A 21,350-nucleotide genomic window follows, 5' to 3' on the forward strand; every position below is an offset into this window, starting at 1 on the left:
CCTCCTGAGTCTCTCTGTGTTGGTCCTCAGGATCCGGTAGCACTTCCCTGATGGGAGCACTGAAAAGAGTCTGTACTGGCTGTCGATCAGTTCCAAAATCTACCAACAGCCTTATAAATAAATAATGTTCATTTTTGAGTATTTTGAGTCAAGATGGTGTAAAATAAATGTAATGTCATTTAATTTCAGTAATTTTGTGTACATCTCATTTGCGTAACATTTAAATGTATTATATCTTGTATATTTTGACATTTACATGACCTTTACATCAGGGTGGCCCGTGATCTCTAGATATGGATCTCTTAAAGTATATGGACACTTATGGCAGTCTTCAAATGTACATTTCATTGTATTGATAACAAAATATCAAACCTAATGGCATCTACAAACAAATGATTCTAGACTTTCTCAGAACTTCACTTTTCTTAGCCATTTTTACAATGACCTCTAACCAGCTGGTGCCATGGTCATTTCTAGAGGATGTATGAAGTGCACACAGGTGTAGTTCGTCACATTAACTATAGACATGTTCCGAAAGTTAACAGTAACCCGAAAGTTACTTGCACTTCTTGTCTTAATACAGTAATTTGTTAACTTTAACTTCAAATGCTACTCTATGCAGGTGGTTGAAGTTTGAGGAGGATGTAGAGGATGGAGGAGAACGCTGGAGTAAACCCTATGTCGCCACACTGTCCCTGCACAGCTTATTTGAGTTACGGAGCTGCATTCTCAATGGCACAGTCATGCTGGACATGAGAGCAAACACCATTGATGAGATAGCAGGTAACTGCAGGGCTTTCTCATAGATGCATTGCCCACGTTTGGTTTGATACACCTCATATCTCCTAAATGTGTATCACCTCATTTTCCCAGACATGGTAATAGACAACATGTTGGCTTCTGGGCAGCTGGATGAGAGTTTGAGGGAGAAGGTGCGGGAAGCCGTGCTGAAGAGGCATCACCACCAGAATGAGAAGAAGCTGAGTAATCGCATCCCGCTCGTACGCTCCTTCGCCGACATAGGCAAGAAACACTCAGACCCGCACTTGCTTGAGAGGAATGGTGAGAGCTTTTGCTGCGCTTGACTTTTGTTTTTTTTCTAATATTTACTCAGAGCACTATTGAATTTGACTCTTAAAACCATCACTCATTCATGATCCTCTGTTCCCACCAAAAAACTAATGAAGGAAAGTAAGGTTGCATAAGGTTCTTGCTTCTGTGGCAAGCAGTGAGCACAACCTGAGGTCCGGCAGGGAGTATACATGACAAAATGTTCTTTCAGCACTAAAAGCAACATTTAACATGTGTGTTGCATTCCATTGGCTGTTATTTCAGGCCGTCACTGTGTGCTGTGTTGGTTGCATTTTTTGTCTGCACTATCACCTGAATGTGCTCAAGGAAGGCCTGAAGTGAAAATCTTTATTTATAATGTTTTATTTGGGTCCAAACTGCTGAATGTACTGGGTGTACCTGTTGCTGTTCCTGAAACTTCACTAATGTTTTTCCTCACCACCTATAGCTAAAATTGGCATTTATACATTTCCAGGAGGTAGATGTGTGCAGTGTGAGCCAGCAAGTGGTGAGCCAGGTGCGAAAGATATACGAGCAAGTTGCCATTGATCTTCCCATTTCCCGAAAACGCTCTCTCATTGTCATCTGAACCATTGTCAGAAACGAGACCGCTCGAGAGAGTCCCAGCGTGTGCTATCTAGAGACTGAACGACAGTAAGAAAAAATAATAGTTTTGAGATTTTAAACTTCAGCAAATTAAACTTCAGCATTCAATATGTTTTATATCTCTATATGTAAGTGTAAGCGTAGTTCTAACAGGAAGATCTCGGGATTCATTCTATCAGGCATCTCATCCAATCACAATACAGCATCCACTTTATAAGCCCGCTCAGCTGTCTCTCATTAACTACATTTCTATATAAGAATTCTTTGCGAAAAAAGTGTAGCGCATCAAAAAATTTTGTTTCAACTGATAGAATTTACATCACATCTGTCCTCACAACAAACAGCATAGCTGAGAGGAACACTTGGAATGATGAGGAGACTCGAGTTTCCTCAATATATTTAAAGACAACAACATTAACTTTATTCTTGGTGGAAGTTTTTCCAGACTTTTTATGGACTGTGCGTTCCCGAGCCGGTAAGATTACGGCATCTTTTACCCAAAACGGCTGGTAAAAATAACCCCAGGTTATATTAATCCTGTGCAATTGACATGCTGCACTGTCCATCCTGTAAGCCTTATTATAAGTTCTATAAGTGTCTGAAGTGGATGTTGGCCAACGAGAATACACCAGAAAAAACAGGCTTTTCAGAACAGAAAAACAAAAAGAGAAATTATATTTAGTGCCAGGGGATTAAACAAAAGTGCCAAAATATTTCATATAGGCTACAGATAAAAATAGACATAAGAGAAAAGTGATATGGAGGTAGTAATTAGATTAATTAAAGAATAAAAAAAAAATCGTAAGTGTACAGAGGCAGATAAATAACAGAGCCATGAGGTCATATTATACCAAAAGTTATAAAGACACCGAAATTTGTTCACACAAGTTTCGCTGTTGTTGTTGATGTTTTTCTTTTAAAGAGTTGGACAGAGTTTTAAAGTAAATTCCAACATCTCTTTGAAAATATGACTGCAGATAACACTGGTTGTTGCATATGGACTAATGCAGTGTTTCTCAAGTATTTCTTGCTGTCTAGTGTTTTATTTACCCATGTAAAAGAGAATGAAGCGAGTGTGATTTCTTTTGGTTGGAAAAATTTGAAAAGTAGCCTACACAAGCACAAAATTGTGTGATTTGTGCATAGGGTAGTGTTGAGGTTTTTGTGTTGTTCGGACACTGCAGCCCTGTGATTCGCAACATATTTTCCAGAGGGACAAATAAAATTACATGATGTGAAAGGACTGTCCATATTTCTAATGCAAGAGTGTAATAAATATAGCATTACAGGCTCACTATAATGCCACCTGTTCTATTGTATTTTGCCAGTAAGCTGGCCAGTTTCAATAAATTACCTCAATACTCTCTCCATTTTACACATGTGGGGCATGCATTTCCACTTTGTCGATAACAGAACAGTGCTGCAAATAGTGGATGTAAACTTGTTAGCATACTTTCACTGTTTTCAACCCCCTCCGCCCCATCACCACCAGTTTAGGTCCCATCCTGGGTGGGGGTAACTTCCGCTCTCCTGCCATCATCGCTTCCGGCAGGTTCTGATGGTTCAAGCAAGTATCCGAGCTCTGAACCTTAGGATGGGGCTAACGCCATATTATATAAGTATTTCTACATTCAAATTAATCCCAATAATCCAGAGTCTTTTCTGATAGAAGAATAGTGTCTTATAATGCATTGGCAATGTACACTTAAGTTTATTTTGCAAATAAAGCTTGAAATGAATTTAATCTACCCATTTGATCCTATTGTTTAAAAGTCCACTGGAAAACGGCCCAAAAAGATTTTGCCCAACTTTTAATTACAGTATTTCAACTGATTTTATGGCATGTATACATTTACTTGTTTCAAAGATTTATATCTGTAAAAATGTCTAAAATAATTAAAATAAATGATGACTAACCAATTTCTTGAAAGTGCTTTGGGACAAAGTATAAAGTAAATATATTTATGATTATATTTTAATGTTTGTTTTAATGTGCCGTGTACTGCGATTAATTAGTTACAATTTTTAAATTGATTCACAGCCCTTGTTTAAATGAAAAACGTGATTGAAAATCATGCTTTAAAAATTATATGTCTTTAGGCCCCCAGTGAGCAAGCCAAAGGCGATTCCACAAGATGTTAATGAAGAAATTTTTTTTTTTGGAGAATCCAGGCTTAGCTGAGAGAGCCAATTTCCCTCTGTTTATACTGTATGAATATAATCCCAATATTAGTTTTCTATGTGCCGTACAAGTCATGCATTATTTGAGGCAGCTGAGTAGATGTTGGTGGGTAATGTTTAAAACTAAAGGATATTGATTGAACTGTAAGATTAATGATTACGTTTCTTTGAAGTCCATTCCGAAATTGACTGTGGAAGTATATGTAGATGCAGTGTCCTTTGTTATTTGGTTGATGAAGGCTATAGTTAGCATTTATTTATTGTCTTTATATTCAATTTTAAGAGAGTATAGTCCACTCTATGACTACGTTGAGGTGATGTATAGTCTGTGAGGTGTGTCTCTTAGTCCAGCTGGAAGCTTGTGGCAGTTTAATTCCGGTGAAGTCCATCCTAAGTCAGATGTGCAGGCAGTAGCCAGTGAAGTATCCATTGTTGTATGGTTGGAGTTGGCATCAGTTCATCCTCTGTGAAGTCCATTGTAATAGATTGAAGTGATGCAGACAATGATCATTGAAGTGCCTCTTGCTGTCTGGTTGGCAAAGGCTGCAGTTAGTAGTAACAGCTCAGCAACACATAGCGGTGGGAGTGGGACACCAGGCTAGACCGGAGTTGGATCTGGCAGGCTCTGGTAACCTCGGGATATGTATCCTGAAGAAGAGACAGGGAAACAAATAGAATAATATTAGCCTAGATGCCATTCACTTTAAAGCAGAGTTATAGATTATGAGAAGTGTTTCCGGTTCCAACAGACCTGAGTAATGCAGCATAACTATGGGTTGAGGAATAAATAAGGTGTATGCCTGGTTGAAGAGATGAGCCTTTAGTCTGGATTTAAACTGAGAAAGTGTCCCAAATAATGTTAGGAAAGCTATTTCATAGTTTAGGAGACAAATAGGAAAAGGATCTACCTCCTTTTGTGGATTTTGATACTCAAGGTACTGTCAACAGGCCGTAAATTTGTGATTGTTGTGAACGTGATGGATTACTGTGCGGTAGAAGATCGCTTAAGTACAGAAGAGCTAGTCCGTTCAAAGCTTTATAAGTAATTAGCAGAATTTTAAAATTGATATGAAGCCAGTTTAGGGATGATAAAATTGGACTGATATGATCATATTTCTTGGCTATAGTAAGCACTCTAGGTGCTGCCTTTTGAACTAACTGAAGCTTATTTATGGAACGTGCTGGACATCCGCCCAGTTGTGCATTACAATAATCTAGTCTTGAGGTCATGAACACATGAATTAGCTTTTCAGCATCAGAAACGGAGAGCATGTGTCGGAACTTAGCAATATTTCAGAGGTTGAAGAATGCTGTTCTACAAACATTGGAAATGTGATTTTCAAATGACAGATTGCTATTATACATAACACACAAGTTCTTAACTGTTGAAGATGATAAAACTGTAAATCAATCAAGAGACAAACTATATTCTAGCATCTTATTTTTAGAGGTTTTTGGTGCAATAATTAATACCTGTTTTGTAAGAATTGATTAGAAGGAAAGTTCTAGCCATCTCGTCTTTGATATCATTAATATTCTCTGCTAACTTGGAGAATTGGGAAAATTCACCAGGTCTTGAAGAAATATAAAACTTAAGTATTGTTGGCATAACAGCAAAGACTAATTTATTAGTTATAAAACTAAAAATGGTTCCTGATAATGTCTCCCAGGGGAAGCATATACAAGGAGAAAAGCAGAGGAACTAATACTGAGCCCTGCGGCACTCCATACTTCTTGATCTGAAAATTCCTTATTTACACAAACAACGTGGTTACGGTCGGATAAATAGGACCTAAACCCTGTTAATGTCTGTCCACAAATGTCAACATAATTGTCAAGCCAATCCAAGATAATGCAGGGCTCTACACTACGAGCATTTCTCTCCCATTTGCGATGCGCCAGTGCGAGTGACATCTGACAAAACTCATGACTTTAAAATAACATCGCACCCTGTCTACACCCGATGCAGGCGGTGTTTCGCATTGCTTCGAAAGCAATAGAACCCCAATATAATCAATGATGGTGTCTACACTTTGTGTTGCGTCCGTCGCGCGACAATAAACGGGAGTCACATTCCATTTAGCGCTGCTTGCGGTGCTGCTACTACTGCTATCAACACAAATGAACAGTTTAGAACGTTTACGTCGATGCGTCCAGTGTAGGCAGCCTCAAGCCATTGTGGCGCGTCAATGGACGCGCCCGGTGTAGACAGGGTGTCGGAATAAAAACATCTAATCAGTTCCATTTGCATCTTTTAATTCATTTCAGTGTAAATAGAAAAGTGTTCTGAAAAGCTTTTTCAGTTGCTGGTCTTCTCCGTTGCGTTAGTTTAGTATTTTAGCACTGGAGCTTTTAAAGGGGTGAATGGAGAAGCGCATCTGACAGCGCGTTGTTTTATGTAATGTTATAGTGACACTAAACACTACAGTCAGACCGATGATGCTTTAATAAAAACTTGCAGTTGAAAAAGGATAATTTTATTTTAATCATGTTAACTGGATGTTGCGCACCGACAATATTACTAATCTAATACTATCTACTATCTAGTGGATTAGATTACTAATCTAATCCATTTTCTGAGCTGCTCTCTTAAGAGCATGAGTATTATCATTGTACCACAGTTGGGGGCTTTTCTCTATAACTTTCTTTAATTGAATGGGGGTGACACTATCTAGAGTGCTAGAGAAGATTGTATCCACATTTTCTGTGACTACATCAAGTTCTTCTGAACTTTTTGACATACTGAGTCTTTGAGATAGATCTGGAAGATTATTAGTGAATTAGTTTATTACATTATTAGTGATCTTTAGTGGTTGAAAGAATACCGTATTTTCCAGAATAAAAGTCACTTTTTTTTTTATCATCTGAAAGGTCCTGCAGCTTATAGTCTGAAGTGACTTATTTATATAATTTATATGTAATTAATAAGTTATTATTTATATGGACATTATTAGTGCTGACGTGAATAACAATCTTAGAAAATGTACATTTAGCATTAGCCATTAGTTTTAAATTTGCTGTAATTTCAGGCTCTCTCTAAAAAATAAAATCTCTTATAAACAGGGTGCTTTCAACAGGCTTCTCAGTGGGTGCATCACTGAGTGGGGAGAACCTGTTGGAAATCCTTACAGGAATGGGAGAGTGGTGTCACTTTGCCCTGTGGCTATGCCGCAGAGCCGTCACCCATTTGCCTTGCTGCGGGGGCTCTACTGCCGGAAACGAATAGTGTACATGGCTTGCTCTACTGACTATATCCGAAACAGTATCTAAAGGCTTCTATTTCTCTTTAATAGAAAGATGAAAATAAGGCTTAGCAGGATAGCAGGTTACAAACTCAAGCTACGCACCAACAGGAACAGGAAGTGATGTTGGAATCATACTAATGAATCGTACTGGAGTTCACATTAACGGGCCCCTAGACCCATTACCAAGTGGACTTTTAGAAAGTGCTATCAAACTAATTAAACAACCCAAACTCTGACATTAAAAGGACTTGGGTCTGCACCAAAAATTCTAGTGTAAAAGCGCCCTTAGTGAAACCGAATGAGGGTTCAGTGAATAAAAAATGGTTCAGAACCAAAAATAAGCTTTCATGATTTATTACAGTGATCAGTAAATCATTGAAGCACTCAGATGTGTTTAATGTGTGATTGCATGTTTTTGGCAGTTAATTCATGAGAATGCTTGCCCTGTCCTTTCTTGCCACCATCTCACCTCCAGCATTCTAACACTTCAGGCTCTCTCATCTAAACTTATATGTTCTTATATAATTAATTGATGTCATTTTATTCCAACTGCAGTCTGTTTACTTTATTTTCCTCTTTTCATACTCTTTCTTGTCTTCATCCTCCTTTTCGCCTCCTGTGCTGGTCCCTTCAGGGGAGGGTCTCTCTGCCTCACGTCTGTCCCTCCTTAGACGCGCCACCTCCATCTCCAACCCATCTCCCCCAAACTCCCGGCGTCCCTCCAGAGAGTCCCGCTGCTCCCATTCCTCCTCCATTCTCAACCACCTTCTGCCCAGCGCCACCTCCACCCCTTCCGCCTCCCCCAACGTCTCCCCTACCACCACCCCTCAAAATACGCCGCCCACCGCCCGCCACGCTTCATCGCCTCCACACTCCCCAGGACCCTCTCAGCATGGGCCGGAGCTGCTGGTGGCGCGGGGCAAGAGAGAGGACATTCCAGTGGTCATGGTGTTCCCACCCGAGGAGGAGGATTTGCAGTCACGGTCATCTGCCAATCAGGATGATCAGGTGGTGCCCGACCCGGCCCGGCTGGCACAGCTCCTGTCCCTACCTCAGTCAGGCAAATATCCAACCCATTAGTGCATGTCACCTGCATGATTGCATTTGCTCAAACTCTCACTCTATATTTGTTTTGAGTGTTGGAGTAAGATTTTATTAATTACATTACATTGTCATATTTATTGAAAGTAACTTGTAGCACCATATCCTAACCAGGCGTGATGCAAAAATCTAATTTTTATATGTTTTTGTCCTAACCAGCCGCAACGAGTGACGGGACATTTTGTTGGTTGCTTGGTTTAAGTATTTGTCATGTACTGGATAGCCCCGCCCACATAGCTGATTATTAAACAAATATGTAGTGATTGACTTTGCTTGTCACACAGCATTTTCAATATGTTGCATGACTATGTTATGGGGAAGGGAAAGGTTTTCAATTGGATTTGGATATTTTTGGTTAAATACAAGTTCAGCTCTATCTGCAGCATCTGTGACGTGCAGTGAATTACCACAAATTATTTTGACTCGTACTTCAGTTTGTGGGGGGGAAACAAGCTATGAACAGAAATGTTCAGCCTGATCTCATGAAAATTACATGACTGTGGCTACTTTTGCAATAAAATATTATGTGGTTCATTACACGGATTGTGTCGGTTCTGAGGATAAATGTCCACTGTGTGGCGCTAAAACAAGAGTTAAATGTTCTCCCAAACAGATATGGTTTTTAATGTTAATCTTCTTATGAAAACCGACCTCCCTACCCTGCAACTTAAACCTAACTGATAGTGTCATAAAAAGCAAATGTCACATGAAAAATGCAATTGCTGAAGCAACCACATCTTTTTGTGGTTTCTCTATAAAACTTTTGGCTCACATGCTCTATTGGACTTGAAACCTGGTCGTTCGCATCAGAAGTGATACGCTCTTTCAGTTGAGCTACTGCGCAACTTCATGTTCTACCAAACTTGAAAATGCAGTTGGTTATGTAATACAAATGTTAATATGTATTGACATACATAATGCCATAATGTGTTAGGAATGGGGCGAAAGTAAGTGTTTATGAACGTTATGAACAAACTTATGATTTCACTCATGATTCATGTTAAAGCGAATAAAAGTAATTTTTGTTGTAGCGCCTCTAGTGTTTATTTCACCAGGAAACTGCCACACCATGTAAAAATCATTTTGCAAATATGTTGGTATAGTACCATGAATTTGTGAGACCAGGTTGGAAATGTTGTACCCTTACCACATTGACTTCCATTGTAAGTGCATAACTGCCAATGGATCTATTTGTTTGTATTTTGAGAAGTTGAAATTATTTCTGTGATAATTGACAACATGTCACAGATTCTATTGACAGAGCTTATATTAAACCCGGAATATAGTAAAGTAAGAGATTGTACTTGTTCGAAATCTAAGACTGTATAGTGTAAATTCGGGGGGGAAAGAAAGAAATCTGATTAACGTACAACGCTATCTCACATTCTCTCTCTCTCTCTCTCTCTTCCTCAAACCTCTCTAAGTCAGACTTTGCCTTCTTTCACCCTTTATTGGATCTGAAAATTGTGGGTCCTCTTGTGTCACACTGTGTCCCCACTCATTTTTCTTGAGTTTCACCATGACCAATCAATCAAATGGTTTAAGGAGAACTTTACTACCCATGTGAGACATTTCTAGCCATTGCTGTTTTGTCTTTCCTTGCACAGACACATATGCACAGAACATCCACTAACAGCATGGCCTTGCTCAGACAGTGCTTGAGATCATAGTGTCCTAATGCTTTTTTAGTCTTTCAAAATTATCTAGTAGGACAGAAGGTTTTGTAGACAAGATATTCAGGATTCTGTTGCCATAATCAGTGTCATTGCATTTGACTTATGCTATTTTGAATCATGCAAACTTATGGAATTTTGTAACAATACTGTTAGTGGGTATTGTCTCTGGGTTTCAGTAGCATAGCCAATGATTTGTTTAAGGTCTGATGCAAATGTCATCATGAAGTCCAGGCTCTAGTTTTGGGGGCATGAGACAATGGAAACCGATCTATAAAACCAACTACCCATAATTAAGCACACTATCAAGGGTGGTAGTACTTCATGGGAGCTAATAAATGATGTCATGCTAAAGAGCAGAAAGCTTCCCGTGACCGCTTAGGCCAACTGCCGCTTGCAATGTACTATTCCAGAAGTGTAAACTGAGCCTGTTGAAATGGGAGTGGGTGATGTCACAGTTGCTGCTGGTCCATGTTTTACATTACCACATTCATGCTGGCAGCGTGAGTGTACAGCGTGCGCCCTTAGACTGGCTATCTGACCTTCTGTTTGTGTCAACGGCATGTCTTACAGAACCAGCATGATTGCAGAAGTGTCTCTCTTTTCAAGAGAGAGTAGGGTTGTCACGATACTAAAATTAAGATTGATAACATTGAATATACTCCTTTGTGTATTAAAGTTTAATATTAATTTAAATATTAAAATATTAAAACTAATTATGTTAGAATAGTGGCGTGTTGAATTCATATATTTAAGATTGCTTCAAATTGGATCAAGAACAGCAAAATAAATTAAGAGCAGTGAGTTGTCAATGTTGTTTGTTTAATATTATGGACATAATAGACAGCAACCGGTCCATTAGGCTGCATTTATAATACGTGGCCTAATGCACAGTTCTGATATTTTGACACAAATCAGATTTTTTACATTTACAGAGACATAACTGACTGTTTACAATAATACCTAACCAAGATGGGTATTGACCGATGCACACATATGCATGCTGCATTTAAAAGCAGAGGACTGTAAGTCATCTAGTAATTGGTTACTGAATTGAGTCATTTCCATTTACTACTGAAACTGTAGAAAGATTGTGTTTTTTAAAAATGTATTTATTTTAGAATCAGCTTTGTACCAACGTACCACTAGTAGGGAGAGAGTCAGATCTCTGGATTTGTCTTTATATATATTCATATACGTGATGCTGATTCCATGTTGTAAGGTTGACGAACAGGACAGGCCTGCCTCTGCAGCTGGATATTTTGTTGCCCAAACCTCAGTTCTGAGTGGCTGGTTGGGCCTTAGCCCAGAGGCACTGATATTAAACAATTACGATGACAGATTGTCTGTTTCATGTGTTTACAGGGAGGACCATAGAAGGAGGGTATTTTGGCTCCCTTTATTTTTAAGTTTGTTTGACGTCAAGCAGCAGGCTCAGATAGCAGGAGAGCTTGTTTCCACAAACTGTCATCCCAGGCTTTCACAGTTTTGCGGTGCCTCAGACAGTATGGTTATTCTATTGCTGTATTGTCATGAAGGTGTTTCTAATGCCATTGGTATCTCTGTGTCTTCTTGAAAATTTTACTGCTCTCCTCAAATTGAATGTATATACATTGTCATTGTCACACAGGTGATGTGTGTCATTTTTTCTAATTTTTTTTTTTTACTTTCTCCTAACCAAGCTTAATATGCAGAGACAACTATATGTAAGCGATTAACAGGTGGATTTCCCTGAACAATGTAAACACTGTGGCTCTGTGGTGCTATCAAAATATTTCTGTTTGTTTTTGAGCATTCCGGCCAGCATGACAGCAACATCAACCAATAGTGTGAGTTTGGGGGCAGAACTATCTTTTTGTCTGACCAGTGGAAGACGGGGGGAGTTAATTTTCATAATCATCATAATCATAATTTTTGTCAATTTCGTTTGGTGATGCTAGTAACAGAAATTACACACGTCACCTTTTAGAGGTTTAATGTTTTTATCTGACAAATTCTCTGGATAGGAAAATCTCAAAAATCACTTTATATATGTTTAAATTCTGCCTTACAGCCTCCATAGGTGTACGCACTGTAGTGTGATGTTATCCAGAGAGTATGCAACCTACTCTGCATGTCCACACTCTAGACCACACAATGAGTGTGCACTTAACCTTCCCAGCATAATAAAGCTTTGAGTCACAGCAGCATATCTAATCAGTGTCCACCTCCACCCCTTTACTGTTTTCTTGTCCCACCAGGCCTCCTTGCATCACCCCAGTCAGCCCCAGGGAACCTGGAGAACAGCAAACCCAGTGAAAGCCGTATGAACGTGGCTGGGGGCAGCAGGGAAAACAGCACTGTGGACTTCAGCAAGGTGAGGTTCCTCCTTAAGGACCAGTTGTAACACTGAGCAGATCTCAACAGTGAGGATTTTTCCTGCTGGCCTAGTCAGGCCAGTAGTTCAGAATTTGGCTTGCCCTGCTCACCATAATATAACCAAAAATATTAATTTTAATATTAATTAAATATAAAATATATACATTTTTGGCACATATAAAAACACATTTCTAAAGATACTGTTTTTAATTAGGAATATCGATTTAAAGCATTCATTTAGTGTGATTAATTATATTAAAAATAACACATTAAAACAACACAATTAATCATGTCCCAACCAATAAGGAGCAATTAATTTCTTGAAGTACCACCTGTTTTCAGCAAGGGGCAGTAAACTCCAGCTGTATTGTCAACACGCAGCTGTATAGAGCACTCAGCACACTTAGGCTTCTTTGACACAAGCAACAGCACAAGAGCACGGAAAGGCGTTCTTGTGTTCAAACACAACTCTGAAAGCAGGGATCTCAAGACGTATTTTTCTACATTTCAATCTACGTTTAATTTGAAAACCTAAAAACACAGCGTTTATGTCGCAACTCAACCAAAGTGAGATTTGATGCTGATACTTTCTCCTATCCCTACTAAGTAGGTTAACATTCATAGGTTAATTTTCTCGAAAACTGTAAGCACTGTCTTTCGGTGGCGCTATGAAAATTGCTCTGTTTGTTTTAAGCGACCCACTTGACCCGCCCCACAACGTTACTCATTCAATGCCGTGAGTTGAGGGGTGAGGGCAATACATTTATTTGACCAACGGTAGACGTGGGACTTATTCAGAAAGCCGTTTATAAAACAAAGTTTATTTTTCCAATACCGTTTGTTGGCACTAGTGGTGCAGAAGTGACATACTTCAGCTATAAATGTAATACTATAATATATACTATTACTATTTAATAATTTATATTGAATTATTGTTATTTGAGGGCCTTTATCAGCAAATATTGTGATTAATTGTGATTAATTCGATTAATTAGCATATCATGTAATTAATTCGAATATATTTTTTTATTGATTGACAGCCCTTACTTTTATATGTGCCAATGAAATGAAATGTTAAATGTAAAACTCCAAGATATCTATAAATATATTAACATATGCTGTGGATAGCCAGGGTTGTCTGATTGTTAACGTTGTGATTAGGTATCATTTCAAATGAATGGAAACCTTTAATATGAAACCCAACCCTACTAATGTGATTGCAACTGATGGAAACATTTGGTAGAGTACCTGTTTACATTATGAGTCATCCTCATCATGTCTTTGCCTATCCAGTAAAAGCTTGACTGTCACTATGTATTACTCTATGGAATACTGATTAAGTTGTCTGTCCAGAGATAAGCTATGCAAACTTTAGCAGGTTTATCATGCTTTCCTTGCCTTTTTAAGAGTGTATTTATTTGATAATCTTTAAAGGTATAGTTCATCCAAATATGTAAAATTCTGTCTCGTACTCACTCTCATGTCATTCCAAACTCATATGATTACATTTCTTCCGTGGAACATAGCAGTTTAAAGTCAAGATAAAATGCAGTTCACACCCATTTTACTTCCGTTATCGGACAAATGTGAATGAAACAGGATATTCAACAAGAAAAACTTGGAAAAATGGGTGTTGTACATACCAGAATAGAGTCAGGTGGTTGGAGGGGAGGGGTTGAAAAAAGTCAGAGGGAATCATGAAGACGTCCAAAAAGCAAAGTCAGAGGTGGAGCAAGTTCACTTAATTTTGATAAAAGATTGCAAAAAATAACAATTTATTTGGAACAATCACAGATGAATCATGCACAATAATACCATTAATTAATAAAGTAAATATCAATTTTGATTTCATTTTGACTTAAAAGTGTGCTCTTGAATATTTTTCCTGTGTTCCATTGTGTTGTCTTTGAGTGCCTCATGAGATTGTGTTTGTGACCTCGCATCACTGTAATATGTTTGACCTTATGTGACGTCTGCTGGAGTGCTTAACAATGTTTTGATTATTGTACTGTAAGTTTTTCTTTGGTTAGAATTGATGTTTGAATGAAGTGTCTTGTAAACTTGTGAAAACGTGAGATGTTTCTGATTATAGCTGCACCCCATTCCTTAGCAAAATGTACTCAAATATCAGAAAAAGGCTGTTGATAGATCTTGGAACTCACACAATTCTGTTAATTAGTAGAGCAGGCATGATTATTGGCAGATGCCTATAATCTCAAAATGACCAAATATCGCCTGGTTAATCTGCCTGTCCATCACTAATCCTAAAAACTAAAATAGTGCCTCAAGCCTTTATGTAGACCTTCATGTGTGGTGTGAAAAAGATCATCCTGGACCACGTAATTAATGTAGCGGTAGTGTGAAAACCTTCCGTAATAAGAAAACCTTCACTTGTTGAACATTGTGAAGTATTAGTAACACATTCTCATGATCACATCTTTCTTTATAACAGCTTTATTTCAACTTTCAAAATAAAACAAACACTAGATCCCTGATCGAAATTACTACTTTTTTTCCCTGTTGTTTTTTTTAACACATTCACCACCTGTATGGTTTTAGATGAGATCAAACACACACATTTTTCGAAAAGAAGACACACAATGTTCTCTGGGCGTTAAGAGTAGCTGTGATACAGTGGTGGCCAAAAATATTGGAACCCTTGGTAAATATGAGAAAAGAAGGCTGTGAAAAATATGTCTTTATTGTTTATCCTTTTGATCTTTCATCCTTTTGAATATTCTTCAAATAGATATCAAACAATTCCAAACACAACACAAGTTTTATAAAAAAAAAAATTAAAAAGAGATATATATATATATATATATATATATTTGTCAAATATATGTGTGGCACAATTATTGGCACCCTTTTATTCAATACTTTGTGCAACATTCCTTTGCAAAGATAACAGCTCTGCGTCTTCTCCTGTAATGCCTAATGAGGTTGGAGAACACATGGCAAGTGATCTGATACAATTCCTCCATACAGACTCTCTACAGATTCTTCAAATTCAGAGGTCCATGTTGGTGAACTCTCCTCTTCAGTTCACACCACAAATTTTCTATGGGGTTCAGGTCAGGGGACTGGGATGGCCATGGCAGAACCTTGATTTTGTGGTCAGTGAACTATTTTTGTGTTGATTTTGATGTGTGTTTTGGATCATTGTCCCGCTGGAATATCAACCAGGGCCCATTGTAAGCTTTCTGGCAGAGGCAATCAGGTTTTGATTTTTTTATCTGTTGGTAAATGAGTCCATGATGCCATGTATCCAAACAAGATGTCCAGGGCCTCTGGCATAAAAACAGCCCCACAACATTAAAGATCCTCCACCATATTTAACCGTGGGCATGAGGTACTTTTCCATATGGCTACCTCTCTGTGTGCACCAAACTCACCTCTGGTGATTACTGCCAAATAGCTCTATTTTTGTTTCGTCTGACCATAGAACCGGGTCCCATTTGAAGTTCCAGTAGTGTCTGGCAAACTGAAGATGCTTGAGTTTGTTGAGAGCAGAGGCTTTTTTATTGAAACCCTCCCAAACAACTTGTGAAGTAGGAGATGTCTGATTGTAGTTTTGGAGACTTTCTGACCCCAAGACCCAACTAATTCCTGCAATTCTCCAGCTGTGATCCTTGGAGAATTTTTGGCCATTTAAACCATCCTCCTCACCATGCGTGGAGACAATATAGACACACGTCCTCTTTCAGGCTGATTCATAACATCTCCAGTTGATTGGCACTAATTAATTATTGCCATGATGGTGGAAATGGGCATTTTCAAAGCTTTAGCTATTTTCTTATAGCCACTTCCCATTTTGTGAAGCTCAACAATTTTTTTTTGCTGCACATCATAACTTTATTCTTTGGTCTAACCTACTGTGATGGATGACTAAGAGAAGTTGGTCTGTTTGTGTTACCTCATATTTATACCCATGTGAAACAGGAAGTCATGGCTGAACAATTTCATGTTACTTGTCACTCAGGTGCACTAAAACATTAAACATTTGAATGGGAATGTACTTCAGATATATTTTACTCACAAGAATTTCTAGGGGTGCCAATAATTGTGGCAAACATGTTTTGGAGATAAATATTTATTTAATTATGAGATCCCCCCCACCGCCCCCAATTAGTTTACTTTAATTAAAGGTCAGATTTTTGTGAATATTTTGAATGAAAGATCAAAAGTATGAACAATAAAGACATATTTTTCACAGCCTTCTTTGCTCATATTTACCAAGGGCGCCAATATTTTTGGCCACAACTGTAATTTGATAGTTTATTTTGATTGTGCAAATGATACTGAACTTGAGATGATGTCCTATTTTGTTAGAGGTTAAGTGGCATGTTCCCATGAGTGCAGATTCAGGTTAGCAAAATGGACTCGGCAAGAGGAAAAACATTTTCTCCAGATTCATCTGGTCTTCATTCTATTGTCCTGTGGATTGTGAAATATTGCTGGTCTCTCGTGTCAGTAGTTCATTAGCTGGTTGTGCAATTTTTTTTTTTACATTTGGAATATTTTGAATAACTGTTGCTTATGTTTTATATTAGCAAATATTTTTATATATTTGTATATGTTCATTTTCTCAGTCCATGTAGAATGCTCTCATTTAAATCTGGCTTAAAGGGATAGTTCACCCAAAAAGCTCAATTCTATCATCAGTTACTCACCATCATGTAGTTCCAAACTCATGTGTTGTTCCAAATTGTTCTGTGAAACTCAAAAGGAGATCTTAAGCATAATGATACCCTTAGTCACCATTTACTTTCATTGTATGTCAAAAGGATGCAATGAAAGTGAATGGTGACTGAGGCTACAATTCTGCCTAATCTTCTTTTGTGATCCACGGAAGAAAGAAAGTCGCACTGATTTGGAATGACGAGGAGTAGTAAATGATGACTGAATTTTCATTTTTGGGTGGACTATCCCTTTAACTAGAGTTTAAAGGAATTGTTCACCTAAAAATGGTAATTTTCTCATCATTTGCTCACCTTTATTCCGTCATAAACTCATTTGATTTTCTATTTTCTGCAGAACACAAATGAAGATATTTTGAAGGAGATATGAGGTGTCTAAACAATGCAAGTCAATGGGGTCCAACACTTTCAAGCTCCAAAAAGGACAGGCAGCATAAAGGTAATTCATATGACTCGAGTGGTTTAATCCATGTCTTCTGAGGTGATTCGATCAGTTTTGGGTGAGAAACATACCAAAATGTAACTCCTTTTTCACTTTAAATCTTGCCATCTGCAGTCTCCTTGGCATGATTGTGATTTGAAGCTAGATTACATTTCCTCACACTTGATGCATGCACAGAGCATCCTTTGTTGAGCTTGAAAGTGTTGGAACCCGTTGACGTGCATTGTATGGGTATAAACACATCACATTTCCATCAAAAAATCTTTATGTTCTGCAATAGAAAGAAAGTCATACAAGTTTGAGACAGCATAGTGGTGGGTAAATGATGAGTGAATTTTAATTTTTGGGTGAACTATTCCTTTAACAGCAACTGGGCGGCCTGCTGTCCAAAAACCTGTCTTTAGTAATTTCCTGATTGTCAGAAATTCTGCACATATCTTCCAAAAGACCAGATAGATTCCAAACTAATTTAGTTACTAGTTTTTGTACTACTGTGGTTTTGTACTACTGTGGAATGCGGGGTAACTACAACAACATATTCTTTGTAAACCACTGCCCTATTCTTGAAGTCATAATTACACATGATAAATGTCAAAGCTCAGCACTGCTTCTCCCCCTGTCCCTCTGTCCTTATCTGTGCTCTCCGCCCTTTGAAATCTTGACCCTTTAAGGTGGACATGAATTTCATGAAGAAAATTCCTCCAGGCGCTGAAGCTTCAAATGTTCTGGTGGGGGAAGTTGATTTTCTTGAGTGTCCAATCATCGCATTTATTCGTCTCTCACCTGCTGTTCTCCTCACTGGACTGACTGAAGTGCCTGTTCCTACCAGGTAGCTCTCAGCCACCCCTGACAAGGCCCATATGTGAAGGGTAACTATATGTCTCTTTGCCTTCATTATTTTATTTTCTCTACTTTTTTACAGGTTTCTCTTTCTGCTGCTGGGGCCTTTCGGTAAAGGGGCACAGTACCACGAGATTGGCCGGTCAATAGCTACTTTAATGACAGATGAGGTGAGGCAGTTGGGACAAGCTTTATAAAGATCAGGATCTGTTTCTTGTGATCTTTAAAGACCCCATGAAATGGCTTGACGAGCACACAGTTTTCTTTCATGTGTTGACATATTTCCTAGTGAAACCGAAAGCTTGGGCAGGGCATTTTAAAAAAAAAATAGCAAATAGGCTTTAGTTACATTCTCATTATAGAAACATTTAATTGGACAAATAAGACTTATCTTGTACTACACATTTTTGTGTAGTGCAAGATGAGTCTGGTTATTTTTATTAGAATTTAGTTTTTTTTTCTCTCTTACAGGAATCCAGACAATATTTTTGTCAACGTTTAGGGAGTACACTAGATCAGTGGTTCACAACCTTTATTCCTTGAAGTTTTGCCACAGTTGTCATAGTGCCAAGGTTTTTGGAATGTTTTTTAATGTTTATGTTAAAATTTGGCTTATATCACATTGAATTAGACCAGGACATTGACATGCTGTCTTACTGGTATAGCGCATTTTATGTGTCTTTGACTGCCTCAAACCATTTGAGGTTATGCGCCCCTCTTGTGAACTCCGGGACCCCAGGTTTGGAACCACTGCACTAGATGACCTCAAAGCTAATAAACATGGACATAAAGCCACAAAACTCCAATTCTGATTTCATGGATATTATTTCTCTCCCATTTGGTACACAGGTCCTTCTGTAATCTGTTAACATGTCCTCAGTTTGGTAACATTTGTTTGAATGTAAAAAAAATATTGGAAGCTTGCACTGTGTCTGTATTCGTACATTTTCTTGGAGTATTCAACTGCTCCGTTTATTATTGTTACACCGTGACAGATCTTTCATGATGTGGCATACAAAGCCAAAGACAGGAATGACCTCCTCTCTGGAATAGATGAGTTTTTGGACCAGGTAACTGTGTTGCCCCCTGGAGAGTGGGACCCCACGATACGAATCGAGCCACCAAAGAGTGTCCCATCTCAGGTAAGACACCATACTTCTGGAATCATCACAGGAGAGATGTGGAATATAGTGAAAAGGGGTTAGAGGTGTTATGGTGTAGTACTTTAGGTTAAATCATAAGGTTGCTTGTTTGAGTCCCGCAAGGAGCAAGCCATGACCATTCACCATTGTGCCCTTGTGCAAGGCACTTACCCTCACGGATAAGTCCTTCAGGTAGCACCAGGTGGATTTTTGTTGCAATACATTCATGGCAATAAATGAAGATTCAAGATCTTGAATACTACATTCTAGTCTGAACTTTGTGGTGTTTTATTTTTGCGTCCACAGGAGAAGAGGAAAATACCTTCCACGCCAAATGGCTCTGCTCCACTGTCAGAGACCATCAAAGAAGAGGAGCACCACACTGGACCTGAACTTCAGAGGACAGGACGGTCAGATCTTGTTTGGAGCTTTGGTGTAATGCTTTTATAAAATACACAATATGGCCAAAAGTATGTGGACACCCCCTTATAATTTATGGGTTTGGCAAGGCCTTTAATTCCAGTGAAGACAAATCTTAATGCTACAGCATACATTCTAGAAGACATTCTAGAGCATTGTGGGATGAGTTTGGGCAGAGCCCTTTTATATTCCAGCATGTCAATACCCCTGTGCGCAAAGCAAGGTCCATAAAAAAATTATTTACAGAAGGTGGAGTGGAAGTACTTGATTAGCCTGCACAAAGCCCAGATCTGAATTCCACTGAACACCTTTATGATGAATAGGATGGCCAGCTCTATCGCCCAATATCGGTGCCTGGCTTTACTGATGCTCTAGTGTCTGAATAGGTGCAAATTCCCACAGCCATATTCCATCATGTAGAGAAAAGCATTCCTAGAAGAGTGGAAACTGTTGGGGATAACCAGCTGTTAATGCCAATGGTTTTTAAATTAAATTCTCAACAAGCACATATGGCTGTGGTGTGTGGGTGTCCACATATTTTTTACTATATAGTGTAGGTATATGTTTGGATCATAATGAGTCGAAAAGCATTTATTAGAACTGAGAGGTTCTGTCGTATATGGTGCCCTGAATCCTTAATTCGGCTGATGGGATTATATAAATGACATGTGCTGGCATAGTGCACTTTTACATTAAGTCATTAAGGTGTCTGGGGTTTAAGGACATGTCAAATCTGAACATAGTGTAAGGGAGAAAGAGGAGGGGGTTATGCTGGATTTGCTTAAGTCTCTTTTGATGAAGGAAGGCAGACTCCGGAAGGGACCTTATTTAACAAGCATTAGATGAAGGGGGTAAAAATGTTTTTATGATGCAAATAAAGCAAGCCTTTCATGTCGGAGGTGTTGAATAAATGTGGTGTTTTTAACAGTGCTGGCCATCCTTTGATGTGCAGCTCAATCAACAGCATTTGTGGCAAAATGTTGATTGACAAAATTTTTTTTAGACTTGTCCCTCCTTTTCTTAAAAAAAAAAAAAAAAAAGCTTAAATTCAAGTTACAGTGGGGCACTTACAATGGAAATGAATAGGGCCAATCCGTTAACATTAACATACTCACCGTTTTAAAAGTATAGGCAAAACTTGTGAATAATATGCGTGTTAACAATATTTTAGTTTGAAAAAATCGCTTAATTTTCTGTATAAATTTATATCTCCCGCGGGACATGACGCAACAGAGTGCAGGTGGGAAGACACTGATTTGTGTGCAGGAAGCGGGAGCAAGAAATGAGTCGTGGGACTCCCGCAAAATATAAATATCTAAACATAAAATAAAAATGACTCAAATTTATTTTATGTTTTTAAGGTATAGAATATTATTTGCATTGTTATTCTTTTGCACAAGAACAACAAAAATAAACGATTTACAGGCGCATGGTTGGTGGCTCATTCATACAAATTGTTACCAAAGTTGCCTAGCACTCTGAGGCAAAAAATGAGCATGAAGGCGGATCCCTTAGTTAGTGCTATAGATGTTAACTCTTTATTAAAGAAAGGTACAAACAAAACTTTGAAA

The 21,350-nt window shown here is 38.4% G+C and overlaps 1 protein-coding gene across 9 annotated transcripts in view; it reads left to right on the forward strand.

Annotated features, from left to right (window-relative positions):
* Positions 1-21,350, forward strand: part of LOC127454186 (sodium bicarbonate cotransporter 3-like) — a 249,611-nt gene that overhangs the window by 28,774 nt on the left and 199,487 nt on the right. For 5 of the 9 annotated variants that reach the window (XR_007899499.1, XR_007899498.1, XM_051721203.1 and 2 more), the window contains exons 5-11: positions 623-783; positions 874-1,062; positions 12,118-12,233; positions 18,049-18,206; positions 18,300-18,387; positions 19,213-19,359; positions 19,666-19,769. Coding sequence is in view for 7 of the 9 variants with exons in the window: in XM_051721203.1 (XP_051577163.1) it covers positions 623-783; positions 874-1,062; positions 12,118-12,233; positions 18,049-18,206; positions 18,300-18,387; positions 19,213-19,359; positions 19,666-19,769 (963 nt within the window). In the remaining 2 variants the exon portion in view is untranslated. Of the gene's footprint in view, positions 1-622; positions 784-873; positions 1,063-7,737; positions 8,164-12,117; positions 12,234-15,150; positions 15,352-18,048; positions 18,207-18,299; positions 18,388-19,212; positions 19,360-19,665; positions 19,770-21,350 lie in introns of those variants that run through there. The other 4 variants (XM_051721204.1, XM_051721209.1, XM_051721208.1 and 1 more) reach the window with 3 other exon arrangements.

This window comes from Myxocyprinus asiaticus, chromosome 16 (assembly GCF_019703515.2).
Source record: "Myxocyprinus asiaticus isolate MX2 ecotype Aquarium Trade chromosome 16, UBuf_Myxa_2, whole genome shotgun sequence".
Taxonomy (NCBI): domain Eukaryota; kingdom Metazoa; phylum Chordata; class Actinopteri; order Cypriniformes; family Catostomidae; genus Myxocyprinus; species Myxocyprinus asiaticus.